The 12,333-nt window shown below is 45.1% G+C and overlaps 1 protein-coding gene across 2 annotated transcripts in view; it reads right to left on the bottom strand.

Annotated features, from left to right (window-relative positions):
- The window catches only part of LHFPL1 (LHFPL tetraspan subfamily member 1), a 49,159-nt gene that overhangs the window by 20,071 nt on the left and 16,755 nt on the right, over nt 1-12,333 (bottom strand). For both annotated transcript variants that reach the window (XM_040999963.1, XM_040999962.1), the window contains one exon: nt 8,046-8,144. In XM_040999963.1, the coding sequence (XP_040855897.1) occupies nt 8,046-8,144 (99 nt within the window). The remainder of the gene's footprint in view (nt 1-8,045; nt 8,145-12,333) is intronic.

Here is a 12,333-nt window from a genome sequence, read left to right as displayed (position 1 = left end):
GACTGGAACTAGACCTGACCACCTGCTAGGATGCCTGACTGAGATCTGCATTCTACCTGCTTCCGGCCTTTCCCATAACATGCTGCCCTGTCAGAGGTTTTGTCCTGCTGTGTGCACTGCTTTTTACTTCAACATCTTAAAATCTTTATTAGATGAGAACTTGGCTCTCATTTTATTTGGTTGCATGAGATTAGAAGGAAATTATTTTGAAACTCATCCTTTCTATCTTAGAAGTCCAGATAGCAGGACTACCTGATTATCTATCTCTGTTCCATGATGGGTTCATATTGATGCCACTCACTAATCCTTTTAAACAAGGGTGTGTGTGTGTGTGTGTGTGTGTGTGTGTGTGTGTGTGTGTGTGTGTGTGTTTTCAATTGCTAGGTCATGGAATTTATTTTATACATCTTAGGGGAAGGCACCACCTGAGTAGGAGTTGGGGTGATGCATCCATGGGGAATCTCCACCCAGCAGAGAACCTCCCAGCAGGCACAAGATAGGCACAGACGTAACTCATTCTGGCTGTGCAGCTGTAGCTGATGAAAAAGAAAGGTGGAAGATAGATAAACAGGTGTTTTTGCCCTGCTGAAGCAAGCAGATTTACCAAGCAGAGCACAATCATTAAAGGGGGACTGATTAAACACTTAGGTGAGCCAAACCTTAAACAGATATTACCAGGTCAAAATACAGATAAAAAATTGGGAACTCCAACCAGAAGGGAGGGGCAACGTTAGGGCAGGTCAGAACAACTACTCCTGCTGGCTTGACACTCCAGATCATGAGTGTCCAGTGGCCCACACGCCCATGATCCACAGGATCAAGAAACCCAGGGTTAGGAAAGTTGGCCACAGATGAGGGCATCTACTGTCAGTTTGGCCTTCCCTGATTGTAAATACAGGGATACACTCACACTGCAGGGGCTCAAGGGGCACGTGGAACCTGGCGGAGGCAGAGGAAAATAACTTAGGAATGCCTTTTGCTCTTCTCATTCAGGAAAAGGGCCCCAAAATATGTGTGTTGCAGGGAGAATCAGGCAAGCCCACTGGGATTTCTTTGACTCTCAGACCTTGAAGAAACAGCTTAAACAGTTTTACCCATTTTTAAAAAGCCAGTGTTGTAGTGTATCAGATAAAGTCACCACCTGTGCCATTTTCACTGTGCTCTGTCCCAAGTGCTTCATTGTTGATTCAATTCCCTGCTAATGTGCCTGGGAATGCAGTGGAAAATGGCTTAAATCCTTGGGCCCATAAACCCACATGGGAGAGCCAGAAGAAGCTCCTGGCTCCTGGCTTTGGCTTGACCCATCCTTCACTGTTTTGGCCATTAGAGGGGTAAGCCAGCAGATGAAAGGCTTCTCTGTCTCCTCCCTTCCTCTCTGTAAGTCTATCAAATAAATAAATGGCTTTTTCTAAACAAAGATCACTTCAGAAAACAGTCCACAATAACCCAGTTGCATGCAATAGATTAAATCAGGCCCAACCCAGGGAGGGAACAGCTAAAGCTAATCTTGAGAAACACATGAGACATTACATCAGCAAAACCCTGACTATAGTCCCCCGACAATACCTCTTGGCTCAGGATGGCAGCATCCTTCCATCCAGGACCTGTGAGAGGAATCTCCCTGATACTGACTTCCTCTCCCATATCTAACGTGAGTATAAATTAACAGTCCAAATTACACTCAAGCCTTAAACTCCCTAGAGGCTGGCTCCTACCGTCTTACCACATGTACCTTTCTTTTTTTTTTTTTAAAGATTTATTCATTTTCATTGGAAAGGAAGAGTTACATAGAGAAGGGGATACAACCATCTGCTGGCTCACTACTCAAGTGGCCACAACGGCCAGAGTTGAGACAATCTGCAGCCAGGATGCAGGAGCCTATTCCAGGTCTCCCACGTGGGTGCAGGGTCCCAAGGCTTTGGGCCATCCTCCACTCCTTTCCCAATCCACAAGCAGGGGGCTGGATTGGAAGTGGAGCAGCTGGGACATGAATTGACACCCACATGGGATCCTGACACGTGCATGATAAGGATCCAGCCACTGAGTCATTGCACGTGCCCACCATGTGTACCTTTGTATTGTGACCCTGGGAGGAGGCTCCGAGCAGAATCCCCCTTAGACCCTAAACTGAATTCTTTCTAAATGCCTGTTTCCAAATCTTTTTGTGAAATGTACTTTGCTTACTATGAAATGTCTCCATTGCCTATCCTTGCTAGCTAATCCTTTTTGGGGGACACTGCAAAATTTCTCATATACTTATTCCTTTCCAATTATTCCATTTTTACTACAACCTCATTGAAGGGACAGGTAAGGCAGTTAAACGCCCACAGTGTGGCTGCTGCTAGAAATCACCTGTCTTGGGATTACAACAGTCATAGTTTAGACGATACCTCGTCTCTATCAGGCATAAGACAAAGCCACATTCCATCCATGTTTATGTTGTCACCAGTGGCTGCCCACTATCTCCATTAGGATACACATTATTTGCCTTCCAAACTTCTCTTTCATGGTACCTTCTGGAACAATAAACTGGAACAAAGGACAACTGAAGGCCTTTGGCTAGATCGACTCCAAAGAAAGGCTGGAAGGCTCCTTTTCTCGAAACACACAGCACCTGTCACTAGGAACAGATGAAAGTCTAATTTTTCTATATATCTCTTTCTGATTCTAGGCCTTCCTTTGGTCTGCTACACTGGTTGAAAGCCTTTCCCTTCTTTTTGCTGACTACCCTGTTGGAGCAATCTTGAGTGTTTAGAATTATTGTGGGCAAGAAACATTTTAAAATAACTGTGTTTATCTCATACCTCAGTTTCTGAAGTCATCTATATATACTTTCTAAGTATAAATGTAAATGAGATAATGTATATAGTAAGCACTATATGTTTTCCATTTGAAAACATATTAAAGTCCCCAGACATGATCTCTTTATAGGACCTGGTGCCACTATATAGAGTTTTCTCTTTCACTTTCCATTTCTTTCTCTTTACTTTTGGCTGAAAATTTTAAATCTTTGTGGTTGTAAGCCCAATACTCAGCAAAGTGTGAGAACTATACCACAATAGAGTTGTAACATTTCTAAAAATGTGGCAAAAAGAAACATCTACAACTCAATCTCTCTTCTCTCCCTCCATCCCTGTCAAATAAATATTAAAGAGATACAACTTATAACCTAATAATTCTACTCCTAGGAATTTATCCTACATAAATACTACTAGACTGAGACATAAATAAGGTAATTCACTGAAATACATTTTGTAAAATCCAATGACTAGAGGCAACATAAATGTACATAAATGATGGAATTGCTAAATTATTATTTAATCATTCAATAAATATTCAATGCCTACAGCTTAGTACTGCCCGAGAAAGTACTAGAGAGACAGAAATGAACAATACAAACATAAATCTCTGCCCTTATGAAAGATTAACTATCCCTTGAATGAAAAAGTATGGCATGCCTCAAACTTAGAAGAGAAAAAAAAAAAAATTAGTGACTCTCCGAGCGATATGAGTGAGTGAACAGCTCAAAGCATAGAACAAAATAGCCAGCAAGATAGGTAGAGAGATCATATGATCCCAGTTGGAAACATACCTTTTATATTTATCAAAAATTCTGGAGAATGTACAAGCTTCTGAAAGGAATTTGTCCCCGGGGCTTAGATGGATGAGCCTTCCGGCAATGTGGCAGCTGCTGGGGGCATCTGAGCCAGGTAGGACTCGATGCTTGAGGCCCTAGCCCCAGCTACTGATGCCAAGCGGTAGGCGAATTCAGGCCTTGTGGGTGACCACAGCGCCAACCAGCACCAGGCTTTACCCGATGGCAGCCCAGTGACAAGCTCTGGGATCTTGAGGGGGTGGAGTTACTGCCTAGGGACATCCATGGATAAGGTATGTGTATGTTAGGGCCACTGTACTTGCAGGTAAGTGAGGTAGTTTGGAGTGGAGAAACTGGAACATCTGAATGGGTCAGACTGATACACCAGCCCACATGGGAATCCTGAGTAGGGCTTGTTAGCATGAAACATTGCTGATCAACACATGCCGGTCCACGCAAAAGCTAGGGCTAAGCGCCTGTCTATCAGGGCTAGATCCCAGTACTGGAATGAATGTCAGAACAGGGTATGGGTCACATTAGGCAGGGCCAAGACCCAACCAGCACGTGAGAGAACTAGGTCCAGGAGCAGATTCTGTGGGGGATATGTGGAAATACAAGTAGAAATGCAAGTCCTGCTGGTTAGCTCAAGAGTTGGGGTGATTATGGGCTGGCTGAACTAGGTATGAACATGGAATCTGCCACACTCACCAGTATAGGGACCAAGAACAGTCTGGGAAGGTCCAAGATACAACATCCGCATGTGCATCCTAAAACAGTGTTTGGGGTGGGCCAGGCCACAATATTTACCAGCTCATAAAAGGCCAAGATGGAGGGGCAGATTATGCCAGGTAAGAGTCTAACACCTGTTGGCATGCGTGAGATCTGGGTCTGGGAGTAGGCCAAATGGGGGAACGTGTGAAACTCCCCTAGTAGGTCATAGCTTCCACTGGTGATCTATGGTCCAGGCTTGCGGGTCACGTAAGCTGGACAAGGTATCTCCAGCTGATGGCAAATGTGTGGGTTGGTTTTTGAAGTGGGCAGACTGGGCAGGGCCCAACAAACCTTAGCTAACAGGCAAGTGATGAAATCAGGTTGGAGCACAGATCATGACAAACTAGGCTGTCACACATACTAGTTTGCATAAGCAAGGGATGGGAGCAGATTGAGCAGGGCCAGGCTGCAGCACCCGCCAGTGAGAGTTGAGACTGGGGTCAGGCCGTGTCAGGTCAGGCCTCAGAATTCAAAGGCAAAGGCCAAGACAGGTAAGGGACTATGCCAAGCTGGGTCAGAACAACCACTGGTACATGCAAGATCTGTGGCTGGGATCAGGCCTGGTTGGGGAGTAAAGGGTATACCCTGGCTGGGTTGTGGTTTACCATAGTGAGTGTAAAGGTCAGAGTCAGGGCTGCTATCTGGTCTGGACATGGCTGCAGTGTCCCTCAATATATGTGTGAACTGGATCTAGGCTGAGCCAGACTGGGCTAGGCTCTAACACCCACTGGTGCTCATGAGAACCAGGGTTGGTGTAGAACATGCTAGGCTAGGCTAGGTTTCGCTCCTGTGTGAGCTGTGTCTGGGTGACAACCAGGCGTGGCTGGGCTGTAACACCCAACAGTGAAAACGAGAATGGATGAAGGCCAGAAGGGGTAGACTAAGTAGACTCAGTAGGGCTGGTTCATGGACCCACCAATGGGTGTGAGATCTGGCATTAGGAGGCTCTGATGGAGGAGTTTGGGCAACTCCTCTGGCAGAACATAGTCCCTGCTGGTGAGGATAGAGCAGCTTAGACCAGCTTAGACCAAGGAATGGTACCCAACAGCATAAATTTGGCGCAGATCAGGGGCAAACCAGGCTGGGCCAGTTCATATGACACATTGGCAAATCTGAGCAAAAGAATGGAGTATAGGTTGGGTCAGGATGGGGCACCACGACCCACTTCATATGAGGGCTGGGACTGGGAGTTGGCTAGGCTAATCTAGGCTGTAGCTCCCACCAGGATGAGCTGGAATTGGGGGTGGGCTGTGGCTGGTCAGGCTACAGCATCCACTGGCAAATGTTGATGTGAGGCTGGTCATGCTAGACTAGGCTGCAGAACCCCAACCAACACACGTGAGACCAAGGAGGGGGCATAGCTGGTAGGAGGCTGTGAGGAGCTCCCCTGCTGGACCACCATACCCACTGGATAGTGTGACTTGGCATGGGGGCAGACCAGGTTGGGCAGGGCTACAACACCTGTTGGCCTCACATGAGCTGGAGTAGGGAAATGCCAGGCTGGGCAGACTGTTCCTTCTGGTGCATACATAAGTCAGAGTGGGTGTGGGTTGGTTGAGCTCTGCCGCAGCATCAGCTGGCAGATGCTGGCACAGCAGGAGGGTGGTATAAGTCAGAGTGGGTGTGGGTTCGTTGGGCCCTGCCGCACCATCAGCTGGCAGATGCTGGCATGGCAGGAGAGTGGCAAATTCTGTCAAGGTAAACTACAGAACCACCTGGAGAGTGCAAGATCTTAGAGTAGGAGTGGACCCAGTAGGGAAACAGTGGGCACCTCCCTCTTGGGTTGCCATTCTGACTGTGAGCATGAGAACCAGGACTGGGGCAAGTGTGACTAGACAGAGAGTGGCACCCACCAGCACATGTATGGGCTGGATAGTGGGGTTAGTTGGGTTGAACTAGGCTTCAATGCCCATTGACACGTATGAGAGCTGAATGGGATGTGGGGCAGATTGGGCCAGTCTTTTACACATACTAGCGAGCATGAGAAAAACAGGGCAGGGGCGGGCCTGATGGGAATTATTGTGAGTTGCTCCTACTAGGCGGCATCTCCCACTGGCGAACATAAATGCCAAGTGTGTGACGGGCAGGATTGAGCTCAGCTGCAACATCCATTGGTTTGTGTAGAAGACAGAGCTGGAGGCAGAAATGACCCAGCAATTGCAACCACAAGCATGTGCATAAGCTGATTGGGGCAACAGCCTACATGTTGTACCCATATTGACAGGCACACAAAAGAATCAGGTCTGGGATCACCTCAGATAAAGTTTCTTTGGGGATCCCCCCAACTGAATTGCTGGACTCAGAACCCCAATCATCGAGAGAATTGCAGGTTCTGTGATCTGATCGTGGAGTGCATATGTCAGAGCTGGGCCTCCTCGGTGGATTAGACAGAGCAGTGGACAGCATATCCAGGTGCACATGGAGAACATAGAAGTACATTGGAGTCTGCAGTGGACGCCTGGTACCCTAACAGAAAATGGAGGACAGAACAAATCAATCAACTACCCCAGCCAAGTGTTGGCACTGAATATCTGGGCCAATGGACTAAGTCAACCAGTGGATTCAGGAGAGATTTCATCATGCTTGGACTGGTGAAATTGGCAGTAATTCAGAACTGTTGAACTATTGAAATCTCTTGAGCAAGACCTTCAGAGCATGCCCCGCAATGGGGACCCTGGTGTGGTTTCGGATGGCTGGACCCTGGGTGCAGAGTCATTTGGGAGGCTGGGTGTGGCTTCTCTCCTTGTCTCCCCCCTTCTCCCAGATACAGGAATGAAAAAAAAAAGAGAGAGAGAGAGAGATTGTGGAAATGGCGATCTCACTCCCACCTTCCTGACTCTTATCACCCTAATCAACTATGTAAACATGATCAAAAAATAAAAATTGAAAAAAAATCTGAAAAATAAAAAATATTCCTTTGGTGAATGGTGACACAGTATGGAAAAATGATTGACTTTGGATTTCAAATGTTATCATATGCACTGTTTTATTTTGTAAAATAATGTTAAACAAACTCATGGAAGCTGGAATCTGTGCATAACTTTTTCATGATGCACATTTTATATGAACATTTTAAAGACCCTGTCTGTGCAAGGGTTTCAAAATTTTCTTGCACCCAAGTAAATTCACCTTCTAATTCCATTTGCCATGAGCGTTCTGAAATTCAATTTAGTAGTTGTTGCCATTAGGAACAATTTCCAATATTTGACCTAAGTTCCTCATGGTGTGTATAAACTGAAATATCACTTGCTATATCCTCAGTACAAACTGATAAGAAATGCTCTCTCTCTCTCTTCCTTCCTTCCTACTTTTCTTTCTCTCTCTCTTTCTCTCTCTTTCCTTCTTTTCTTTAAATAGTGCCTAAACAGAAGTACTAATAGCAACTGGGACTTATTCATAAGATGACAAATCTTTAGTCTCCATGTGTTTTAAATCCTCTGTAGATATGGTTGTCACAAAGTGGTCAAAGAAGTGCACAACGTTTATGGAGAGATAACTAAAAGATTGGAAGTTATGCCCTATCCTTGTGAGTTAGCATGGCCAGATGGATGTGACCAAACCGCCACTTTCCACAAGCTACCAGGGTGAAAGAGATATTCAAGTACCTCCATAAGATAAAGCACTTTGAAAAACAGGCTTCCTGAAAACCATCATTGCCACCTTGTGCAGGCCACCTTACCCAAGTGAAATTGATTGGAGACATTCCCGCATGTTTGCATTACCTCCGGGCTATTCCATCCTAGGGGATATAATGCACAGCCGGAGCTTATCAACAGGCCTAGAAAGAAAAGCATACACACAGGTAGAAAAAACTATAGAACAGACATCACTCTAACATCAGCTCTGGGTTAATTGAGCTCAAATGCTGTCTCTTCCACTCAAGGCGTATGCTTCCAGGTTGACCATGAATGTCTATAATGCTGCCAACTTAACAGAATCTCTTTGCCATACTACAGGTGATGAGGTACTGTAGACAGCATAGGGGATAACTCATGAAAAAAAAAAAAAAGGCAACACTGGAAATTAGGACAGATCAACATGCTTTCTAAAGCCAAAACTATTTCTAACAATGACTTGGAAGGCTAATTTGGCTTTTATAATCTCTTCTACTTTTGGACTAACTTTCTAATTCTTCTACTTTGGACTAACTTTGTTATTAAAGAATAACAATGTAGAGCCAACTACTGTTTCCTAAAATTGAGATTTCCTAAGCATCAAGCACATTGTTACTAGCTGAAAGTAGGATTTGAGTGCTGTAACTCGCTGCTAACTGCCAAGCTGAGAGTTACATGAAGTACACAAATTGACTTGGCTTCTCCTGGCAATCAGGGCATCACATTCTGTCTCTGAGAAACTGTTCTAGCTCTATGCCAAGAAGATCCTGCTTTGTAATCTCCTGATACATGCTGTGATGTGTATAGCCCTTAACCCCCTTTTGTTTAGGTTATTTAGTCACTTCAGAAAAACTGCTTGACTTGAGTGATAATTGTCCTCTTCCAAACACAAATAGAAACCCGCCTGCTTGCTGATGCTGCCTGCTAATGTCAGTTGCTTGGATGACTCTGCCCTGCCTCTGGCCTTAACAAATTGGACCAAAGTTTGACATCTGACACACAAACAATCAATTCATTGGCTGGCCCCAAGTAGGTAGCACTGTAACGTGGCACAAAAGAAAATGAGTTGGGTCAGTTACTTGTTTCTGAAAATTTTTAATTAAAAAAAATAGGGGCCACTGTGCATTAAGTTGCTACCTACAATGCTTGCATCCCAGATCCAGATCAGAGCACTGGTTTGAGTCGTAGCTGCTCAGCTACCAATCCAGCTCCCTGTTAATGTACCTAGCAAAGCGGCAGAAGATGGCCAAAATACATGGACTCCTGCCATCCTAGTGGGAGACCCGGATGAAACTCTAGAAGCCTAAACCTATCCCTGTCATTGCAGCCATTTGAGGAAGCAACCAGTGAATGGAAGATTTCTATCATCTATCATATGTCTCCCTATCAATCATCTACCTGTCATCTATCTATAATCATCAGCCTTCTATCTATCATTTTTCTCTCACCTTCCCTCTGTCTTATAAATTAAATAAGACTAAAAAAAGAAACCATAAAGATACTGAGCTAGTTAGCAATACAGTTACAACAAAACACAGACAGGTAGAGTCAATTCTGTGTCAAGCTGAAATTAAATTCAATTTGAAATTGCTAGTCAGAGTGGGCACTCTGTGTAATTAATGGCTAAGACATTGCTTGGGACACTTCTATCCCACGTCAGAGCTCTTGCATTCAAGACCTGGAACCACTCTCAACGTCAGCTTCTTGCTAACACAGACCCTAGGTGGCAGCAAATGATGACTCAAGTTGTTTGGTCCCTGCTCCACTCATGTGAGAGAGCCAGATGGAGTTCCTAGCTTCTGGGTTCAGCCTGATCAAGTCCTGGCTGTTGCAAGTATTTGGGGAGTGAAGACAGAGATGAAATCTCTCTCACACATATACACACATTCTCTCTCTCTCTCTCTCTCTCTCTCTCTCTCTCTCTCTCTTTCACACACACACACACACACACACACACAATCTTTCTTTCTCTGTCTTTATAGCTTTCAAATAAACAGAAGGAAAGCAAATAAACAGAAATGTTTGAAATGAATTTAATGAGTGGATAACAATTCTCAGAAGGCTGTACAAGCGGATTGATAGAGGGAGAGAAGAAAGAGGAGCATGGGACTCAGACATGTTATGACGAAACCCCCACACTTTCCCTGAAAGAGCTAAGGATGAGGAGCCAGTCCTTCCAGATGACTTCCCAAGCCCATTTTCTTTATATTATAATAAACTCCCTTTTGAGAATCTGCTATTTGAAAGCAAAAGAAATCTACCAAAACACTATGGATACCGGGGTGCCACGCCAAAGGTTACGGGATGTGGCTAAAGAAACTGATCAAGAATTGGCACAGAGCAGGTGCTTGGTCAGCAACGAGTGAATGGCATGTTTATAGTCTGCAGCTCTAGGGCTAAACTGGACAGGCAGGCTGCCCCAAGACTGCAGGCTTTCCCTTCACTTCTCATTTCTCGTCAAGGAAGAGTCCATGCAGACTCTTAGAAGTTAATAAGGCCACTTTGCCTCCAGATGAATCATATAGGAAGGTCTCAAAGGAGTCTTTAGGCTTGTCTGACACATGGCATCCCTGCTTTTCTCAATAGTCAGTGAGGCCACAGGACAAGAGAAGGGCACTAATAGAAAGAAGGGTTTAAATAGGAGAATAGAAAAAGGTTTTTAGAAACTAAAAGAGTGACCAATTAAGGCTAGAAATTCCCTTCAGTGGAATGCTTAACATTCAAAGGCATTCTTATCTGTCTCATGATCTTAATGGAAATGAAATTGTTCAAAGACCTTTCTAGACTGTGGAATTTATGTGGTGGCCATAGAACAATATGTGCTCGTATTTTCTTCCCAAGCTGGAATCCTGTGATATGACAAGTTAGCACAGAGGATGCTTAATAATTCAGGACAAAATGAAATGAAACAGCCTTCTTCTGTGGCCACTATTTACCCTTTGAACGAAGAGTTCATGAAAACAGATTTTAACCCCACAGATGAGGAAGAAAAGAGCACACATTTATAAAAAGCACACCAGCATTACATTCCAACCATTATTACATAAGCTTCCCTTTGACCTGTGTGAACTCTGACCTCTCCAGCTGGAGCCAGTGCTGGCCAAGTGATTTTCATGGCACAGCAGAGAAAAACTTTCCCCTCTGTTTTCAATCCCCCGTTTCTAGACTTCGCTGTGCAGAGGAACTCAAGTCAGGAAGACTTTCCTTGCCTTGGCCAATCAGCAGGCTAAGTAATGTTACTCCTATCTGTTCCCAGGGCAGCCTGTACTCGCAGTGTGACTCAAATGGTCTGTCATATAGCTATCTTTACAACAGTTTGCCATCTGCTCCTGCCACTAGAGGCTGTGTTGTTGGAAAGCAAGGGCTATCTGTGTCTTCTGCTCCATATGTTTGGTAGCTAGAACAAAAAGAAGAACTCGATAAACATGTCTGCTTCAGAACACACTATGCCCACAGAAACAGAGAACATCGTTTGCCCACACAGCCCAAGAAGAAAGGTTTCTGAAAGGACTTCCTTGGCAGGCTTACGAGATCATCCTAGACACCTGATACAGTCACAGAGCCTTAGGGAGGAAAGGCCTTTGGAGATTACATATTCTGACCCTTCTCTGTTACAGAATTGGATGCTGAAATCCAGGAGCAAAAGTGATTTGCCGGGCCGGCGCGGTGGCGCAAGTGGTTAAGGTCCTTGCCTTGCACGCCCGGGATCCCATATGGGCGCCGGTTCTAATCCTGGCGGCCCCTCTTCCCATCCAGCTCCCTGCCTGTGGCCCGGGAGAGCAGTCGAGGACGGCCCAAAGCTTTGGAAACCTGCACCCGCGTGGGAGACCCAGAAGAGGCTCCTGGCTTCGGATGGGCATAGCATCGGCCCGTTGCGCTCACTTGGGGAGTGAATCATCGGACGGAAGATCTTCCTCTCTGTCTCTCCTCTCTGTATATCCGCCTTTCCAATAAAAAAATAATAATAAAAATAAATCTTTTTAAAAAAAAAGTGATTTGCCCAAGGTCACATAGTCAACCACTGGACTCTTTCTCACTGATCAGACAAATCACTGACCCTTAGATTCTGTGTCATTCGAGATCCAAGTGTCCAGGGAGGATTATTCAATGGCAACAATCTTTCTAACAGGCACTTGGAATTTTTCAAGTATTAGATCTGGAAGAGACGGCACATACATAATGGATGGAGATGACTGGTGCTGCTGTCAGTCTAGACCCAAGTTCAAATTCCAACCGAGGCCTGGAGGCTGTGTGACTTTAGGTAGGTTACTTAATTTCTCGGTGCCTCAGACACTTGATCTTCAAAAGGGAAACCTAAGGGTGCTGGATCATACAGAACATGCTCCCTCCAAT

The sequence above is a fragment of the Ochotona curzoniae genome, unplaced genomic scaffold (genome assembly GCF_017591425.1).
Source record: "Ochotona curzoniae isolate NIBS_2020 unplaced genomic scaffold, NIBS_Ocur_1.0 scaffold_1852, whole genome shotgun sequence".
Lineage (NCBI taxonomy): Eukaryota > Metazoa > Chordata > Mammalia > Lagomorpha > Ochotonidae > Ochotona > Ochotona curzoniae.
Note: the sequence above shows the minus strand (reverse complement) of the source record. Positions and strands in the feature narration are given on the sequence as shown.